Below are 21718 nucleotides of genomic sequence, written 5' to 3'. Positions count from 1 at the left end.
GACAGGTGTGGTATAGGGTTCCGACAGTCGGGATCCCGACAGTCATTAGCCCGACGCCGGGATCCTGACTGGCCGGACTTAGAAAGCATGGTGAGCGCAACAAAGCCCCTTGCGGGCTCGCTGCACTTGCCACCTATTCTATTCTCCCTCTATGGGGGTCATGGACCCCCACGAGGGAAAATAGCGGGTGGCCATCGGGCACCTGTCTGTCTGCGTTTTGACAGTCGGGATCCCGACGTCAGGTAAATGACTATCGGAATCCCGACTGTTGGGACCGCGTCCGGCACCCGGATTGGACACCCTACTTGTCAATAAATTATACACTTAAGTGGACAATATGGAATTCGCTGACACCAACTAGGAGATGTTGCAGGTTCCAGGTACCAATGATAGAAGCCTGGGAGAAGTGGTTCCAAAGGCTGGTGTAGGAACGTGGAGGTGGCAGCAGAGAGTTACCCACCCACAACATAAAAGTCCACAAAATTGACGGTACAAAATAATCTTAATACTCCAGGACTGCTGCCTTAAATCCATTCAAGGGTTTTAAGCCAGGAAATCCTCACTATAGGTTTGCTAGAAAAGATGCATTAGAAACTACTTTTCATGTCTAGACCAGGATACCTTGGTCTGGCCGGTCTAGCTGTACTTCTTCTTGCTTCCTCTTTTCCTCCTCCTTCTGAGGAACATCAATAGGACCTTTAATCTGGGGCTGTTCTTGTTCTACCTTCTTCGGAGGTAATTTAGGTTTGTCCCGGTCGTCAGCTGGTTCTTCCACGATGGGTTTCTGGACTGAGGACACAGGGCAAGCCATCAAATAAAGATGATAAACTTGTGAATTCATTACACAGTGACATGCACTTCTGGACAATGCCTTCTACAACACTGCAGAACTGAGGAACAATCAGATGATCTATAAACTGTGTGAGATCGGGATGTAAAGAAACCCTTTGAGAACACTACCTGCTAATCATTTACTTTTATTCCATTTGGATTACAGTCCAATATATCTGTACAGAAATATGAATATAGACTGGTACTGTAAAATCTGACCTGACCTGAATTATACATACAAAGTGGATGGTAAGAGGAAAGCATTGGGTGAAATTTAATAGGATGAGAGATTCAGAAAGTGAGAAATTTGTTAAGAAATCTCCTTAAAGCGGCAATCCTTTACACTTCAAAGTCAAACTGGTTTTGCGGTGTAAATGATTGCCACTTTAAAAACTGGAGATTTCTTACCAAATCTCACATCCTATTACATTTCCCCCATTGTGTCTGTGGTTAATGTGTCAGTATACTTCACTTTGAAAACAGAGCTTTACAATTTAAAGAAAGGGGAAAAAAATATGTTGTACTCATTCTTCTAAATCATATTATAGTTGATAACATAATGGACGCTGGAGGTTGATACAATAATAAAACACCACAAGTTCATCTATTCTATCTAGAAATACACTTTAAAAGCTGGAACATATACATGAGAATGCACCTTCTGAGCTTACTTGAAAGCAGGGACATCGGTGATCTTTGAATAGGGAATGTAGATACCAATCAAAAATATGTCAGTGGCCTGCCTACACACACACACATACATATATATATATATATATACACATACATATATATATATATATATACATACACATACATACACATATATATATATATATATATATATATATATATATATATATATATATATATATATATATATATACACACACACACACACATTATATATATATATATATATATATATATATATATATATATATATATATATATATATATATATATATATATATATATATATATACATATATATACATATACACACACACATATAAATAACACAATCATTACACTGAGATGAATTGCTTTTGGGTCAGTGCTAGTAAACAGGACACAAGTCATTTTCCCCTGTGGTCACCTTGCAAAGGACTATTTGAGGATATCCAGGTAACAGTTTGACCCCAGTTTCCTCGCTCTCTTCAGTACAATATGCGGAAGCAGCTGGAAAGCCCAGATCACAAACACTGATTCTAAAACAGAGAAATGCTCAATGTCCCGAACACAGCTCCTCTGTCCTTGTATGAACAGCTTGAATAGTAATTACAATTATATGCAACTCTAATCTCACCATGCAGGAAAACATACTATAGATTAGCCCTGAACAGACTTGCATAAATGGGGAAAGGGTCTTTGATTATTTATAGATCTTTGAGCACAAACAATGGCGATGGGTCTGATCTACACAGCAAATGTCTAAACATTTAATAAAGGATTTTTGAGTATGCAAAAAAAAGTTATTGTATGAAATTCCATTGTATGTGAACAAGGCCAATGCATAATTGTCAGCTGAGCCTAATTTCAATAGACAACATTATCTTATTGCCATATCAAAATGCATTTTTTTATTTTTTTATAAATGGCTAAATAGTGACACTTCTTTGGTATATTTCTCAATAATCATTATTATTCTAAACAATTTCCTATGTGACATTGAATATCAAATAACACAAATATGGACAAATCATATCCAGTAGTCAAACCCTATAGAAAACTAGGTCAATCAGACAACAGTTTCTTTAACTGTATAACATTATATAAAACAGTACTTTCACTATATGTAGCAGAGCCCAAACAATTACATATAGCCGTGACCTCCGAGAAACCCCTGTAACATGGCTTGTTTCTCTTAGCTGGCGGAGGAGATATTGGACACAGAGGGTCAACACTAGAAGTATGTGATGTGCTAGTACCATGCTACACACACTGCGCCCCTGCTAAATCAGCAAAGTTGTTAAACAATCAACGTAAAGTTTGTTTTTGTAAAATTGTATTGACAACTGATATCCGATATGGTGTGTGCTTAATACAAACACATGCTCCCAGATATTATATGCAATGTACACTATAAGTAGAGAAAAGTGCCCAGCTACATGGAAGAGTATTTTCTTCTGACAAAAAAAATAAATAGGTACTTGTGTATTTTCACGGCGCCTGATATATCGGATGCGATATCAGCCGATATATCGATACGATCCGAACCGATTTTTGACCTGTTCCTAACCCCACTATCCACTATGCATGGAGTTGACTTTATATAGTGCGGCGAGCGCAGCGAGCCACCGAGCCTGAAGCGTGGCGAGGGGATGCGGATTACTGTGCTCGCCACACTATATGAAATCATTATGAACAGTTCACACATAGGTTCGGATCGCATCGATATATATCAGCCGATATAGCATTCGATATTTCGGGCGCCGTGAAAATACACAAGTACCAAAAAATATATTTCTATATCCAAATCAAGTCAGTCGTACCAACATGGCCCCACACACAGACACAGTAAGAACATGGCTTTGTAGCATCACCTGATATTTTGGGGACATTCTGTTTCATCTCATTCTCTCCGTCTTGCAACCCCTCTTTAATCAGCAATTCCGACTTCTGTGGTGCTGATGTTTCTTCTGGGACTATCACAGTGGTGTAGGTACTGATCACGAGAATGACTAAGCCAACTCCCAAAATAAACTGCACAAACATAAAACAGAACCACAGGTCAGAATCATTATTTATAATATCCGTATTAAAACTCCGCTCAACAGAACTTTAGTTATATTTGCAGCTTATAATCATGCAATGTTCCCATGGCTTTGATTCGTTTATAGTATTTATAGCCTGTCTTATGCCAAGTGGCACATAGATGCTAGGTGTATGAGAACACATCTGTATCAAAAGGTCATGCATCCAAATTGTTCATACACAGAATGTCACAAACAGGTCTAGGATCCCAACTTTCAACGTGTATCAGTCACACCCACATACATATCTAGTGAAGATTTCCATGACGTGGCCGTGATCCATAAAAAACACCACGTATTGGTAATGCAATGTGAAAGCTTTCCTAACATGTACCAATCTGGTCAGCCATGTTGCTTTATTCATACAGATGTGCCCTCATACATTCCGGAGTCACTTGAAGCAGCCCTAATTGGGACGCAATGTCAGATGAGACTCTTCTTTATGGCCCAAAATGCATCTTAGTCACAACACAATGAGACTAGGTCACACAAGGAAACTGTGCTGAATATATGACACTTGTATATGCTGCACCGGGTCTCTGAATCTGTACACTGCTTTTTCTGATCCATATGCAGACTCAGGCACAAACAATATACAAGTGTCATACACACAGGATTTATTATGGGGAGATTAAAGACCCATTTCTAAGCAATCTGACTATATAAGAAGCATGGATCTCTCAGTGTGTATGGTCCCCAGCCACGGCGATGTACGGTTCCACGCGTTGCTATCGCCTGACATAATATATATATTATACATACATACATACATACATATACACATACATATACACACACACACACACACACACACACACACACACACACACTGCATGCAGTATAGATCTAGTCATCACTAGTGGTCTCTCTCCATAGAACACTGGCCGTGACAGATCGCTCAGCACACAGCACTGGTGCAGTCCCCCCAGCACTGTTGCTCAGCCCCTCCATGTGTACAGGGCATGTACACTCCATATCATTATCAATGCGCAGTCCTGTGCATCGTTAATGACTAACATGTTCGCACGAGGGAGTCCTTGATACCTATGGTCACCGTAGCTCCCCAACATTCACGGCATCGGTAAGTTTGTATGCAGCCCATATTGGTGTTGTTGGGGATTGGGTAGTGTGTATGAGGCTTAATGCATCCTAGGTCACATTGTTGTGATCAAGATTCAAAATCTGATGTTAGCAGAGCTGCATGGAACATGCTACTCAGGTCACAACAGGCATGTTGCACTTCATTGCATATGGAGGCAAAATGTATGACAACATATCTGTAGGTGGCGAAATGAAAAAGATCAGTATTGAATGCTCAGGCTGAGCGAATTTGTAAGGCATCAGAAAAGGGCTGCATATAGGAAGCAGCATATAACAGATTCTGATCCAGTGATGGACTGGCATGAAGGTTCTAGTGCAATTTACTAATTGATCTATGGTCCAAACACTGCGGATTTCAATCTACATCATTGTTGGACCTTCAAGTAACCTTGTGCCAAATGTATTAAGCCTTAACAATAGATAAAGTCAAGAGGGTCATTTCTCAATTGAATCAAATGTCTGTAACATGGCAGTTAGGGGCCAACTGGCTGGTCTTTTATCTCTCTTTATCACCCTCCACTTTATCTCTTGGTAAAGCTGCACCTGCAATAGGGCCAGTGCAAGTGTCAATGGCATGACGATGGTAGCATATAAAAAAATCACTGATTGTGCTATAACAGGCAGAGACCCTGAAAGTGGGTATCTCAACACTTGCACATTCAAACGTAGGCATCTACCCCAGGGGGTGTCCAAAACTAGCATTTTTATAATATCGCAGCAGAATACACCTCTGAATCAGGATGCAGTGCACCACTCACAATAATAGTAGGTGTGTTAATAATAGAGCATTGCTATTGCACTTGACTGCAGCTGTACTATTAAAGTTAGATTTTTGAAAACTGCATGAGGTATGCTTTTAGCATCTGTGAACTCAATAGCTTGTCATCTGGGAAATGTTTCTGCCTACCCTAAATCCTTGTGTAATGGCTTAGTATTGCCAGAGCTCTACAAGTGACCTGCCCTACATTTTTTAAGACTCTGTGCCAATTCTCTTTCCCCTGTGTTACTGCAAGTTCTACAGTCTGAGCACAGCCGCAAATGTAATGTGATGGGATGTGTTTGAAAGGAAAATAAAGTTACCATCACCTAGACACTTTCAGCTCGATAGCTTGTGTCTGTTTGGAGAGTCATATTGTTTAACTTTGCAAAATGTTTATGACTTAAGCCCAGTACATACCGGGCGATTCAAGGCAGAAATCACAGAGGATATGGTCGCTGAGGGGTAAGAAGTGGATAGGCAAACCATATGCACTCTAGCCAATGGTCCACATCACTTGCATGCGGCATTGCAGCCTGACTGTGCAATCATAGAGAACTCATTTTATTGCACTGCCACAAAAGTTATTTTCAGCACACAAATATTACACCAACTGCCTGATATTGCTGCATATGTGATGGCTTACCGTAATTTGCGGTTTACATTGCAATTTGGTGATAAGAAGGGGATATAAGAGACATTTCTCTTCCCTCAGCCTGGAATTCTCCTTTACTGCAGGAAATCCCTGATGTCACATTTATTGTTTATTTATTAACAGTTTCTTATATAGCGCACACATATTCCGCAGCGTTTTACAGAGAATATTCGTACAGTCACATGATTTTCTCTCAATGTGGAAGATGGCCAAAAGGCACCGTAACCAGATACAAGTTATTAGGGCCAGCCCATCACTTATTCATACTGAATCGATGAGCAGAAATAAATATTAAACTATATTCAAGGAGTGTAAAATATAGTTAAGTTAAAGAAAGCTTCTGAATGCAGAACATTTTTTTTATTTTTTTCTGTGGGATAAAGAGTGCTCTATAAGTAAAATGATTATTATTTACCAGTTTTACCAGTGTTACAGAACCTTAAAAAAAATCCTCTTCCATCTAATTTGCTTTATACCAAGATGCAGGTGTCCTTTTATTACAACAGTCATCCACCGACCATTCTGTCAGATGGAACTGAGGAAAACAGAGGATTATTGGACTTTCACGGGCTCTCATCTCTTCACAGCCCAGATAACTTGCCCTTTTCAACTTCCGCTTGCCTGCATGGACTCTTGCTTCCCTCCTCTTCACTCAGCTTCTTAACGGAGCCAGTCAAGGCTTAGTGCTTCCTGCATGCTGTAATTAACTACTCGTTGGCAGAATTATAAGGCGTTAGCGGCCCAGCTGTAACATCTGGACTGCACAGATCCTGGGGAGCTCAGCTAGCTAGCAGAACATAGCTCCACAGTATCACACGGTGCCTCAATCTATCACGCTCCTATACCAAAAGTTGAAGCACTACATTTCAATCTACAATTTAATGCAAGTGCATGAGGGGTCTGATTTAGTTGCAGTCGCAATGCCAATACAGCAGCAATCCTTTCCAGTGACAGAACTGAGAGGCCACACAAGTGTAGCAGCCGCTCACCAAAGGTACCACAATGTGTACAACTTAAATGTGCCCTATTGAATGCACGCTCTGTTTTCAATAAATTAACATCCATCCATGACCTCTTCATCTCTCACAACTTCAACCTGCTGGCCATTACAGAAACCTGGGTCACACGATGAGACAGGGCCTCGCCTGCAGCACTGTCACATGGTGGTTTCCACTTCACTCACACCTCCAGGTCTGGTAACTGTAAAGGAGGTGGGGTTGGTATATTACTGTCACAAGCCTTCACATACTCCGTTCTACCACCAGTTCCTTCACTCACCTTTACATCATTTGAAGTTTACTCTATTAGAGTTTTTCCACTTTCTCTCTGCTTATTGCTACTATCGCCCATCCCAAAACTCAATTTCTAGAAGAGTCCTCTGCCTGGCACCCCCATTTCGTATCCTCTGACATCTCCACTATCATCTTGGGTGACCTCAATTTTGCTATGGACAGTCCACCATCTTTGAATGCTTCCAAACTCCTCTCTCTAACCTCCTCTCTCAGCCTCTCCCAGTGGTCCAACGCCTCTACTCATGAGGAAGGCCACTGCCTTGACCTTGTTTTCACCAGGCTGTGCTCAGTCTCTGATTTTACTAACACTCCCCTCCCTCTCTCTAATCACAATCTCATCACCCTCTCGCTCTCCTCCATTACCCCAAGCTCACTGACACTGAAATCATGGAAGCCTACTCTAACCCGCAAAAATACTAATGCTATTAATTTTCCACAACTTTCCACCTCCATGCAACAACAGCTCTCACTAATTTCTACATTTACCTCTCCTGACTCTGCTGTTTCCTACCTCTACCAGACTCTTGAAACAGCCCTTGATGAAGTGGCTCCAGCTACCCGTTACACCTCACGTAGGCTTAGTTGCCAACCGTGCCACTCCAAAACAACAAGACAACTATGAAATCAGTCACAAAAAGTAGAACGCCAATGGCGTAAATGTCCCAATATTTCCTCACAATTAAGACTAGCTACCACTCCTACTGCAATGCTTTGGACACTGCCAAACAAACATACTACCAATCTCTCATTTCTTCTCATGCCACCAACCCGAAGTGACATTTTAAACACATTTAAGTCTCTTCTGTACCCTCCCCCTCCTCCGACTACCATCAGTGCACAAGAACTTGCCTCCTACTTTAAAGGACAAGATTAATAACATTTGAGATGAAATGGTATGCTCCACAACCTCTAACCCTCTTTCTTCTCCACCTGATCCCTCTGGCACTTTCTCTTCATTTGAGCCCACAAATGAAAAGGAAGTATCCACAATCTTCTTATCCTCCTACTCTACTACCTCGCCTCTTGATCCTATACCTGCACAAGTCATTATAAATCTATCTCCTGTGCTTATTCCAACCTTAACTAAAATCTGCAATGTCTCTCTTGCTACTGGTACATTTCCTTCTCTGCTCAAACAAGCAGTGATTACTCCCATTCTGAAAAAACAATTCTGACCCCTAACTCTCTCTCCAACTATCGTCCTATCTTTCAGCTCCCATGCCTCTCCAAGCTATTGGAGAGACTTTTCTACTCTAACCTCATAAACTTTCTTAACTCTAACACCCTATTAGACCCGTTTCAGTCAGCACTCCACTGAGACAGCACTGACTAAAATGGTGAATGATCTGGTAACTGCTAAGTCTAAAGGCCATTACTCACTACTTATTCTTCTAGATCTTTCTGCTGAGTTTGACACTGTGTATCACACTCTTCTCTTACAAACACTACACTCCCTAGGTCTTAATGATACAGCCCTTTCTTGGTTCACATCTTACCTATCTGATCGCTCTTTCAGTATTCGCTTCTCTGACTCTACTTCATCTTCCCTACCTCTGTCAGTCGGAGTTACGCAAGGCTCAGTCTTAGGTCCTCTGCTTTTCTCAATCTATACTTCCTCTCTTGGCAAACTAATCTGCTCTTTCGGATTTCAGTATCACTTATATGCGGATGATACTCAAATTTATCCACCAACCCCAGAGTTGTCACCAGTGGTTTTGGGCAGAGTCTCTGAAAGTCTCTCTGCCATCTCATCTTGGATGTCTTCTCGCCAACTCAAACTCAATATTTCCAAAACAGAATTACTTATATTCCCGCCAATTAAGAACAGTTACCATCCTGACATCTCCATCGCTGTTGACAACTCGACAATCTACCCTACCCCACAAGCTCGTTGCTTAGGGGTCATCCTCGACTCTGAACTGTCCTTTCTTCCCCACATTCAATCTGTCTCCAAATCATGTAACATGCATCTAAAAAACATATCCAAAATACGACCCTCTCTCACACAAGACACTACCAAATCTCTTATCCATGCACTCATTATATCCCGCATTTATTACTGCAATAGTCTCCTAACTGGTCTTCCCAAGAACAGACTCTCACCACTGCAATCTATTTTAAATGCGGCTGCTAGGCTGATCTTCCTTGTAAGATGCTCATCGTCTGCTGATCCGCTCTGCCAGTCCCTTCATTCGTTGCCTGTATCTTATCGTATTCAATATAAAACACTTCTACTCGCATATAAAGCTATTAACCATACTGCACCAGCTTATATCTCTTTACTTATCACAAAATATCTCCCATCTCAACCACTGCACAAGATCTGCGTTTCTCTTCTGCACGGATCACCAACTCCCATTCACTATTACAGGACTTTCATTTGGCTGCTCCCATCCTATGGAATGCCCTTCCACGCACAATAAGACTCTCCACTAGCCTCCAAACTTTCAAGTGTTCACACCTCAAACTCAGGCAAGCGTATCATATCTAAGTTCCACACGCTTAACCCTCTGAAGCACTTTTGTATTATATAGCTTCCTTTCTGGAAGCGCAACGGAATCTGTTGCGCTATATAAGAAACTGTAAAGAAATAAATAAATACTCCGTTGTAACCACAATGCAAATCCAAGGAACATCGACTCCTTGAGTGCCTCTACGGCTGTGCAGAATAACTGCGGAAGCAGCAACGCAGGTGCTATGTTTTAAACGTACAAGATTGCAGACGCATACTGAAACACCCCATAAAAGCTGGAGTTTTGCAGACAAACCTTGTACCCTCCCCCAATTGTTGTCTTCCTGTAATTATCTCACCAATTTAAAATCAGCTGAAAAAAAATCCATCGAAACCAAATAATGGGAAGTGCTGTCTACAGACCAGAGAGGTGTTTTGATCTTGTATCAAATTGAATAAACCATACCATATTCTACAACCTCAATGTATTTCGTATTTAAATCAATCATATAATTTAAACAGCATAACAGAACATATGAATAAAAAAAAAGAAAAACACGAATAACACGCATGTTTGATGTAGTTCCAGTAAAATCCAGGCTCACATCAGCCATAATGTTAGTTAGATACAGGGGTAATTGACTCTGCAACTGATTACCCACTGCAAGCAACATCATGGGTGTACCTTGGCGTGGCTGCAATGCATGTGCAGTCTACAGATAGTAGCTCTGTTATGACTGCATCTGAATCTGTAATGGTTGTACTGTGGAGAACAGACCTGAGATGTTAAGCCCTTGTTATGTATCTTCTTGTAGATGAGAGCAGGGCAGATGAAGCAGATCAGACTCCCCATGGTTGCGCCGGTCACTCCAAGGATGGTCTCCACTGAAACACATAAGACACATCTGGGATTAAAAAGGGAACAAGACATCTAACACATTGTACATAGCAGACGCTTCTGTAACAGTAAAAGTCAGTAGTGTCAAACTCATGGCCCTCCAGCTGTTGTGGAACTACATGTCCCAGCATGCCCTGCCACAGTTTTAGCAATCCTTTATATAAAATCAGTGGCAGGGCATGTGGAATGTGTAGTTCCACAACAGCTGGAGGGCCATGCGTTGGATACCATTGCATTAAGTGATACCTGAAGTAATAGCATCACCATCTATGTTTTATATACATATTTCAATGTATACAAGGCTCAATCTACAAATCTTCTAAAGGCATGGTGACACTTTATTTATACATCACTGATGACATCACCATAAATAAAGTGGCAGCATTCCGTAATATTCACATGATCACATTATTATTGGTGGCTTCTAAAACCCTAACCTTGTAACCAGTGTTCCCAGCCAATATAGAGGTCAGCACCCCCCCCCCCCCCCCCACTCTGACACCATAGCTTTCATATGCCATCATGGCGACGACTGAGTTACTTGGAGTGGAAGTGCAGCCCACGATCTCTCAGCTCATGCTTTGCACCATTACACTGAGGCCGCAAGTACAATGTATTACAGAGCTCTTATATCATATATGCCATAATCACAGGCTGTGCAATGACATGCCCCAATTTCTTGAAATGTCATAGACCGCTGAACCAGCACCAGCTAAGCAAGAACACAGAGCTATAAAAAGAAATACAAGTATGGAACACCCCAAAAGGATTTTAAAAATCTGGGTTAACCCTTTAAGTAGCAGTTACATATTTTGTAACAAAGAATAAGAATGCAGGCACAAAACAGTTTTCAATCCCAAGCTTTCAAGTTTATTTAACAGTCTGAAAGCTTTTGACACTGTCCCACATCGCAGACTGTTAAATAAACTTGAAAGCTTGGGATTGGATTCTAAGATAGTTGAATGGATAAGAGCGTGGTTGCAGGACAGAAAACAGAGAGTTGTAGTAAACGGAGTACAGTCAAAGGAGGGAAAGGTTACAAGTGGAGTACCCCAGGGATCTGTACTTGGACCGGTGCTTTTTAATATCTTTATTGGTGATATTGCAAATGGAATTGAGGGTAAAATGTGCATTTTTTGCAGATGACACAAAGGTATGCAACAGGGTAGACACACCAGGAGGGGTAAAACAAATGATTGAGGATCTAGGCAGATTAGAGAAATGGTCAAGAGAATGGCAACTACAGATTAATGCCAAAAAATGCAAAATCTTGCACTTGGGTCTCAGAAATCCAAAGACTCAATATAGTATAAATGGCACTATAATGGAAACTACTGAGGAAGAGAGGGATCTAGGTGTCACTATTTCAGGGGACTTAAAAGCAGGAAGGCAATGTAACAAAGCAATGAAGAAGGCAAGTCAGATGCTTGGTTGCATAGGGAGAGGTATCAGCAGTAGAAAGAAAGAAGTAATAATGCCACTGTATAGGTCATTGGTACGACCTCACCTAGAGTATTGTGTTCAGTTCTGGAGGCCATATCTCCAGAAGGATATAAATACATTAGAGACTGTACAAAGAAGAGCAACTAAAATGGTGCATGGCCTACATCACAAAACGTACCAGGAAAGACTAAAAGATCTTAATATGTATACTTTAGAGCAGAGAAGGGAAAGGGGGGACATGATAGAAACTTTCAAATATATCAAGGGCTTTAACAAGGTACAGGTGGGAGACATTCTTCACAGGAAGAGGAGCAACAGAACACGAGGACATGCACTGAAACTAGAGGGAGGAAGATTCAGGGGAAATGTGAGGAAGAATTTTTTCACAGAAAGAATAGTAGATAAGTGGAATAGCCTCCCAACAGAGGTGGTAGACGCAAATACAGTAGTACAATTTAAACATGCTTGGGATAAGCATATTGATATCCTTACAAAAGAATAAGGATCAAATATGGTTTGAGGTAACATGTTTAAAAAAGGGGCAGACTAGATGGGCCAAGTGGTTCTTATCTGCCGTCAAATTCTATGTTTCTAAGTAATGTGTCATCGCACTGGAGCCTCCTAGGGGAGAAGTCGCTGTAATGTACGGGGAGCCCTAAAGTGTGTATATATATATATATATATATATATATATATATATATATATAAATACATACTGGAAGACTGGCGGCACTCAGACGACTTGAAATAACAAGAGACCACACTGGTGAACCAGTCTCTTGTTATTTCAAGTCGTCTGAGTGCCGCCAGTCTTCCAGTATATATTTGCCAACCTATCTATCTATCTATATACACACACACACACACACACACACACACACACACAGTGGCGTAACTATAGAGGGTGCAGGGGGTGCAGCTGCTCTGGGGCTTGGGGGGACCAGAGGACCCAGAAGACAATCCCCTGCACCCTCTTGAATTTTTTTTATCAACCTGTGCCCCCCACCACGGTGCTGCTGGTGGTAGCAAGCTCAAGCAGGGCTGCAGTCCGTGCCCTCCCCTCACATCCGGCGCTGCTGACAGCCGCTCGTAAGTTGAAATGAAGACCGCCCACCACCAGTGTTCCCTCTAAGCTGTGCACAGACATCACAACAGAGCACACATAGCAGCAGTGGTCCCTTTTTGCAGTTGTGGACTCAATTATGTTTCACCCATTAACTACATTTGTGCTGTGTTTTCAATGTTTAAATGTTTAATATCATTTTGAAGTAAAGTTAACACAAATGCTGAATGTCATTTTCCAGTTATATATTAGTGACGCACAAAAATTTAAATTTCCTTCCAAAGTTGCACAGCCAAAATCTTTTGCCGCACACAGCCTTCATAAAATTAGAGGGAACATTGCCCACCACCGGTGCTGCTGGACTGGAGATACCTGCATCCCGCTGCTGCATCCCCACTTCCGCACCGACGCCTGCCCCCCGCACGCTGATTGGGAGTAGGAGACCTCCACATGGGAACGGACGCATCTCCTCATCTGACCCCATCCCACAGCCCCGATCTAACCCACAGCCACAGTTACAGTGCCCCACACAGTGTCCCCCTCTTTCCAAACTAGTGATTGCCCCTCCCACCCCCATTTTACTGCCCCTCTTCCCATCCAGGCCAGTGCCCTCCAAATATATTACCCCCTCCCCAATCCAGTACAGTGGCCCCATCTGCTCAAAGACCCCCATCTGACTCTTCCCATTCAAACCAACCCACTGCCCCCCATAAAGAACCCCATCCAGCCCAGTGTCCCCCTCATATATCTATCCCCCCCCCCCAACACACACACCACTTTCCTGTCTGTCCTGCCTTCTATTCTGTCATCCCTCTCTTCTATTCTGACCCTAAAATGCCCCCCCCCCCCCCCCCCATCATTCTGGAGAATTGCTAGGGGGCCTTTTCAAAAATGTTGCTATGGGGCCCACAAAAGTCTAGTGTGTGTATATATATATATACATACATATACACACACATATATACACATACATACACACACACACACACACACATACATTCACACACAAACATACATACACACACACACTGAATTCGGATTTAAGCACAACGATATAAGAGTAATCTGCAGTTTAATATAATTAATGATGTTAGACAGTTTTCTCAGAATTTGGAAATTCTAGTCCTTTATTCTAGTTAGTACTTATTCCAGTGGTTCCCAAATTGTGTGCCGTGGATCCCTGAGGTGTCTCGGGACACTTGCAGGGGTGCCCGGGTTGGTGGTCCACAACCAATACAAATTATTTATTTATACAAATTATTTATGGGCAAAACCAGTGCTACCAATCATAAAGCAAATCCTGGCCTTTACCACATAACTGACCCTAAGACTCGCATATAAACGCAATCTACATAGCCTTATATTTAGTTTGCTTCTTTTTTTTTTTTTTTTTTTACCTAGGGGTGCCGTGAAAAAATTCAGGGTGCCATGATTCAAAAAAAGATTTGGAACCCCTGACTTAGACTTTAGTGGTCCAACTCCATGAAGCAAAGCAGCAGGGGTTAAACCCAATAAGCATACATATGTTTTCACTCATCCATGTATCAAAACCGCTTGATTTTTGAGCATACGAGTGTACAACTCAAAGTGTGCACCATGCTCTACTTTGACGGGGACACCCGGCCTGACATCGATTGCCTCTAATGAACTCCAGCGCTGCTCCAAGATCTCAGTGAGAGGAGGAGGTGTGGCTTCCTGGCACACAGAGCTAGGGATGGCCATCATTGCCTTTGCCAAAAGTGCTGCTGACCATCGATGGTGTATTACTATTCAATGGATGACCATCAATGTTTTTACATATCGATGGTCCATTTTCTCCGTGTCATGGCCCCTTGGGGAAAAAGCAAAAACGAAACTATTCGTTTAAGCTTGACATTGATGGTGGAAAACCATCTGGTTCTCCCCAATCGATGACAAAAATATTCAACACTGGCGTAAACCATCGATGATTTATAATAATCGATGGGCATTCCTACACAGAGCCTTCTCCTAACAGCCCTGCAGCCTGTCCAGTTCTTCACCTTTCCCAGTCTTCAGGGGTGTGGTATGTGACTCCGACAGTCTGGATCTCGACAGTCGGGATCCCGACTGCCCGGAGTCAGATTGCATGGCGAGCGCAAAAAAGTCCCTTGGGGCTATGTTTATATGCATGTGTTGCTTTGTGTGCATATATGGCTGTCTATATACATGTGGGTGTATGTGCATATGCAGCTGTGTGTATACATGTGTATGTGGCTGTGAATATACGTGTGTGTGTGTGTATGTGGCTGTGAATATACGTGTGTGTGTGTATGTGGCTGTGAATATACGTGTGTGTGTGTGTGTGTATGTGGCTGTGAATATACGTGTGTGTGTGTGTGTGTGTGTGTATGTGGCTGTGAATATACGTGTGTGTGTATGTGGCTGTGAATATACGTGTGTGTGTGTGTGTGTGTATGTGGCTGTGAATATACGTGTGTGTGTGTGTGTGTATGTATATATATATATATATATATATATATATATATGTGTGTGTGTGTGCGCGTGTGTATGTATATATATATATGTATACATGTATTAATGTTTGTGTGTGTGTGTGTGTATATATATATATATATATATATATATATATATATATATATATATATATATATATATATATATATACATATATATACATATATACATATATACAGAAGAGAAAGCCGGCACTCCACTGCTTAATAGACATCAATAGCACCCCGTGCCTTCCTCAGCAACAGGCTGTTTCCAGGCTGGCATGTATATAGAAGAGCATAGGCGGCACTTGGGCGTCTTGGAGAAGAAAAAGACCACACACAGGTTCAAGATCTTTCGAGATTTAATCTCGTCATCAGGATCCTGATGACGAGATTAAATCTCGAAAGATCTTGAACCTGTGTCTGGTCTTTTTCTTCTCCAAGACGCCCAAGTGCCGCCTATGCTCTTATATATATATATATATATATATATATATATATATATATGTGGCTGTGTCTGCATATTAGGATGGCTAACCAATAGTCTTAAAGCAGGGGGATGGGGGGGGGGCAAAATCACACTTTCGCCTCCGGGCCTGTTATAAACTTACGCCACTGCACTATACTGTAAGTATTGTAGCATGTACTGACTTGTAATTGGTTTTTACATTGACCCTGTCAGTGCCTGGCGGATGAAATCATACATACTCCCACCCTGTCAGAGCATGAAACATTTCGGATCCTCGTGAAAAGCACTGGGAATAAAAACAGTGTCAATGTGTAAACCGGGCTGCTGACTCATTCTTACAGCATGGTCCCTTTCAGGGAAATCGGAGTGTTTTACTGCCAATGTATTGCACAGTTTCTATGCATAGTCTTTGCTAACCATTAGTTGCAACTTTGCATATTCCCTGGGAATTGAATCAATTTGAGGGAGTTTTAGAACTAGTATGGAAATTATTAAATCTCACCTTTGCCCGTAGTATTCAATAAAGGGCAAATGTGAACTATGCCATTTGCTCAACATTACCTGGAGAACAGAAACAGTGCCTGAAGAAGGACCCAAGTGGACAAGCTTTATTGTGACTGATGTAAAAGAATCTAATAAAAATGCAACTATAATAGTGTGTAAGCGGACTGTTGCGATAGTGCCTTATTCTGATTCGATCTCTCCACCATGCGTCCACATGGCGGAGCGATGTTATGCGCATTTATGCACATGGGCAGACACAGGGTGCGGGCAGGCACAGCAAATTAGCCGTGTGGGAGGGGGTGGCGGTGATGGGTTGCCCCCATGGGAACACCCAGCGTTTCATGGGTGTTCCCATGAAAACGCTTAGCGTTCCCATGCTAATGCGGGCATGAACATAGGTGTGCGCAGCACATTTTATTAGGGGGTGCACCACCAAAGGAGTGTGTGTAGCACCACCTATTGGATGTGTCTAACACCGCCAATCAGGTGTGTTTACCATTATCCATCGGCACTCACTACAATATAAAACGTCTCTCCGCCACACCATAATCTCCTGCCTATTTCAGTTTTAATCTTCTAATTACGCTGTGTAACAGTAAATGCACAAGAAACAAAGATCTAGTACAATTAATAATGCAAAATACACGCAAGCTCTGATTGGCTTACAAGCTGATGCTGCATCTCAAATGACCGAGGGCCGCTGGAGGCCCTGTAGTTGAAACATCATAGCAGCAGGGAGGTGTTCATTAGGGTGTGCACAGCATTAGGGTGTGCATGTGCACACCTAACACTCAATGCGCGCATGCCTATGGGCGTGAAGCAGGTACGGAGGGCGGGCATGTGACATTAGCGGATGTCAACTACCCGCTTTTGAAGACACAACTGAAGGGAAAATGCCCCAAGAATAAGCAGGACCTGAAGACATTTGCAGTAGAGGCCTGGCAGAACATCACCAGGGATGAAACCCAGCATCTGGTGAGGTCTATGCACTCCAGACTTCAGGCTGTAATTGACTGCAATGGATTTGCAACAAAGTATTAAAAAGTGAAAGTTTGATTTAGGATTGTTTAGTTTGTCCCATTACTTTTGGTCCCTTAAAAAGTGGGAGGCACATATATTGAAACCGTTGTAATTCCTACACCGTTCACCTGATTTGGATGTAAATAACCTCAAATTAAAGCCGAAAGTCTGCAGTTAAAGCACATCTTGTTTGGTTCATTTCAAACCATTGTGGTGGTGTTTAGAGCACAAAATATGAGAATTGTGTCAATGTCCAATTAAAGAAAAGCCATACTGTTTGGTTGCTACAGTTTTCAACTTTTTTTTTTTTTAAGGCATTTTTCTTCCAGGTGCATTAACGATCCTCTAGGGCATGTTGGAGCTTGCAGTACAAGCACCACCACAAGCTGTTTTTGGCTGCCCATTAGGAATTCAGCTCCATGTGGAATATCATCAGTTCAGGTGCTGATCGCAAGGTTTTTTTTTTGTTTTTGTTTTAAAGAAGCCTACTGTATGCCATACACCTCCACACAATTGTAAAAAAAAAAAAAAGGCCCAAGCTATATGCACAGGTGCAGTCATTCTTTTTGGGAAGGGTTGTACCAATTAAAAGAGACTTAAGGTTTTTTTTTTTAAGTTAACCCTTTGAGTGCCAACATCTGAGAGAGATGTGCAAAATATTGTCTAAAAATGCCAGCGGCGCTCACATTTGTTATATAAATTCAAATACAGAATGTGTAAAAAAAAAAAAAAGATTTCCTATGTAAGGTAAAACATTTGCTTGGCAATTTTCACACCTATATTTTGACAAATTCACTTGGCACACAAAGGGGGTATACGGTTATTAGGTCAACACATATTAAGTCAAAATGCATTTGTTCGACCATAGACTGTCTACATCGCTTAGGCGGACACATGATATAGGTATGGCAACATGGCTAAGGTCAACAATGGCTACAGTTAAAAGGTCAACATGACTTTTTCACTTTTTTGGTGCCGACAGGCTGTATTTCATCCACTCGGGTGTGGAGGTAGAATAGTGTGCCAAGCGTAGCACACTTTGACGGTGTCCATCTCGACATTTGGGTCAAAAACATAAAACGCTCATATCGACCTTTTAACGGTCGGCCTAGCCATTGTCGACCTAATGCTTGTGTCGACCTTAGCCATGTCAACCTATTTCATGTGCCGACCTAAGTCGTGTAGACCTTCTATTGTCAATCCAGTGCATGTCAAACTATGCATCGATCCAATGACCTATACCCTCAAAGGGTTATACAGGCACGTAGATTTGCCATTGATGGAGTGTGGGCCCAATTCAGAGGAGGAAGCTATTTGAAATGCAATCAAACATTGGTAGCTGATGCTGGCCCCACATATTCGTTCTCAAATGGACAAAACCATGTGCACTGCAGGTGGGGCAGATGTAACATGTGCAGAGAGGTAGACTTGGGTGGGGTTTTACTTCAGTGAGATCTATATTGCAGTGTAAAAATAAAGCAGTCAGTATTTGCACAGAAACAAAATAACTCGCCCAAATCTAACTCTCTCTGCACAAGTTACATCTGCCCCACCTGCAGTGCACATGGATTTGTCCATTTGAGAAGGAATTTGCCTAATCCCCTATGTCACCACTGCTGTCACTGACAGTGACTTCCTGGCCTCTGCAAAAGGTGGCTCTTGCATTAACATACATGGAAGCAGCACTGGTAGCCACTCCAAGCACATCTGAATTAGCCTCTATGTACGTGCGCTATTTGCACATACTGTAGATTTATATAAACAAATCAATAGTACAACCATTGATGGTGGAAAAATAATCAATGATTGCCATCCTTACTCACAATGAAGGGTCATTCAGACCTGATGGGCAAAATTGCAGAGATATATGATCAGATAGTCACTACCCAAACAGCGTGTAAACCCTTGCAAAAATCTTGCAGATTGGCAGCTGGCTGCAAATCCATACACAACTCACCTACCATCAAATTATTTTTGCAGTCTGTACATAACCCTGACCCTTCCACAACACTGCGATAAAAACAGGCTGATTGAAGCCGAAGAGGGCGTCACACTACCTCCATGAAAACACGTGAGAATGCCTGTTTTTCCAGACACTCCCAGATTGCACATGTGGTGTAGCACCCACAACCCATATCTGCTGAGGATTCTTCTTCCTTGTTGGACCCTTTTCTTCCATCTATACCCTGTATATGGATGTATGCATACTTTCTTTTTGCATGTATAGCACATAAATGATTATATTACATGAAAAAATACTTTACATGAGCCCCAAACACTTATTACTTGTACCTAGAGATGTGCAGGTTCGGATTTACCCGGATTTAGTCATTGGCTATCGGCTGTCACATGTTTTGACTCCAAATCATGTGACAGCCGATAGCCAATAAGATACAGTTTTGACTTCCAAGTAAATCCGAACCTGCACATCTCTACTTGTAACATTTCTGGAACTTAGTTATAACTGCATCTGGTCTTGCCAAGGTCACAGTTTACCATATCTAGAAGGCGGTGTACAAAGTTTTCTGGAAAAGTGCCATTTCTTGTATTAAGCTCTCATATTCCTCAGGAGATACTTTTTGTACCAAGGACTCTGCCATTCTGAGGTTCTCCTGAAGCGCCTTGGTCTCTATACAGGCAGGAGTGGTTGTTTTTTTTTCTGCTGCCCTGGATAGGGATTTAATTTTACTTGGACTAAGCAGATTGTATTAAATTTATTCATTAGGCTGAATTCCTAGAATAATCAAATCCTTTTTTTTTTTTTTTTAACATACATATACAAACGCCACCCACTGAAACATAAAAATGTATCTGAATATTCTAAAGAAAGAAGTACACACCCCAAATGCTTGTTGTATATTAAATTGCAATTTTGTAGCTCCCACTGTAGCGAAGGAATAAAAAAAAAAAAAACACACTTGTGTAATGTGGACATGTGTTTAAAAACAAAAGTATATCTTTTTCGCCATGTTTTAAACTTTTGTACAAAAGAAATTACTAAAAAAAGAGCTATTAAACACAAATGAGGAGATCGATTTTCACAGGTTAAAGATAAATCTTGTATCCTGGGAATAACAATTTTTGGTACTTGTTTCCTAGCACGGCGCCCAGATTTGTTACGTACGCAAACTTAGTGAAATCGCATTGCATCACGATATAGTAGCATGTGATGCGATTTTCCTGTTCCTGCTCCCTGTCATTCCCGCCCCCTGTCAGATCCTCTCAGAAATCACTCTGAGGTGATATTCTGTCGTGAGAAGAAGCATACCTCAGAGCTGGTGGTGCTTTTTGGAGATTATTCTGTATTTTTTTTGCGATTATTGAGATGGCTGGATCTATGACCGTGTTCTCGCTGCCTCAGAAGGAGGAGGAGGCGATCGCCTTTTTCCAGGCGCACAATCTGCTTCCGGTGGCACAGAATTGCGCAAATGGGCATGTGATGCGCCTTTCATTAAAGGAATCGATGTGGCGCTGTCATGTAAAAGTGTGCCGGATGAAGGTTAGCCTGAGAGCGGCACTCTGGTTTCCAGTGTGCCTCTTTCCTTTGTGATGATGCTGCGGTTCATCTATTTGTTGGCCCAGGAGCTCACCTCGATTGAATATTGCAGCCAGCAGCTGGACATGTCTAAAAAAAACGCTGTCCTCTATAACCGCTGGATGCGGGAGGCGTGCGCAATGGACATAATGGCGCAGCCCCAGCGTGGATGTCAAGCGTAGAAACAACGCAGGCCGCATTCTTCCACAGCAGTGGATTTTTTGAGTAATATGCCGTGAGACTGGACAGTGCTTCTTGCAAATGTTGCCCAGGCGTGATGCCACGACATTAATGGAGGACAAAATAGAGACGGGCACCACAATCTATACAGACTGCTGGAGGGCATACAGCACTGGCTGGTTATCAGCATTTTACGGTGAACCATCGGTTCAATTTTATTGACCCGGCCACAGGGGTACATACGCAAAATGTAGAACATCTGTGGGGCACATGTAAATGGCGAAA

General features: G+C 41.9%; 1 protein-coding gene across 2 annotated transcripts in view; it reads right to left on the bottom strand.

Moving 5' to 3' along the window:
- The window catches only part of SLC38A10 (solute carrier family 38 member 10), a 72633-nt gene that overhangs the window by 12528 nt on the left and 38387 nt on the right, over positions 1 to 21718 (bottom strand). For both annotated transcript variants that reach the window (XM_083148805.1, XM_083148806.1), the window contains exons 10-12: positions 10623 to 10729; positions 3378 to 3537; positions 622 to 789 (exon numbers count right to left, since the gene is read on the bottom strand). In XM_083148805.1, the coding sequence (XP_083004931.1) occupies positions 622 to 789; positions 3378 to 3537; positions 10623 to 10729 (435 nt within the window). The remainder of the gene's footprint in view (positions 1 to 621; positions 790 to 3377; positions 3538 to 10622; positions 10730 to 21718) is intronic.

The sequence above is a fragment of the Crinia signifera genome, chromosome 6, assembly GCF_055691185.1.
Source record: "Crinia signifera chromosome 6, ASM5569118v1, whole genome shotgun sequence".
Lineage (NCBI taxonomy): Eukaryota > Metazoa > Chordata > Amphibia > Anura > Myobatrachidae > Crinia > Crinia signifera.
Note: the sequence above shows the minus strand (reverse complement) of the source record. Positions and strands in the feature narration are given on the sequence as shown.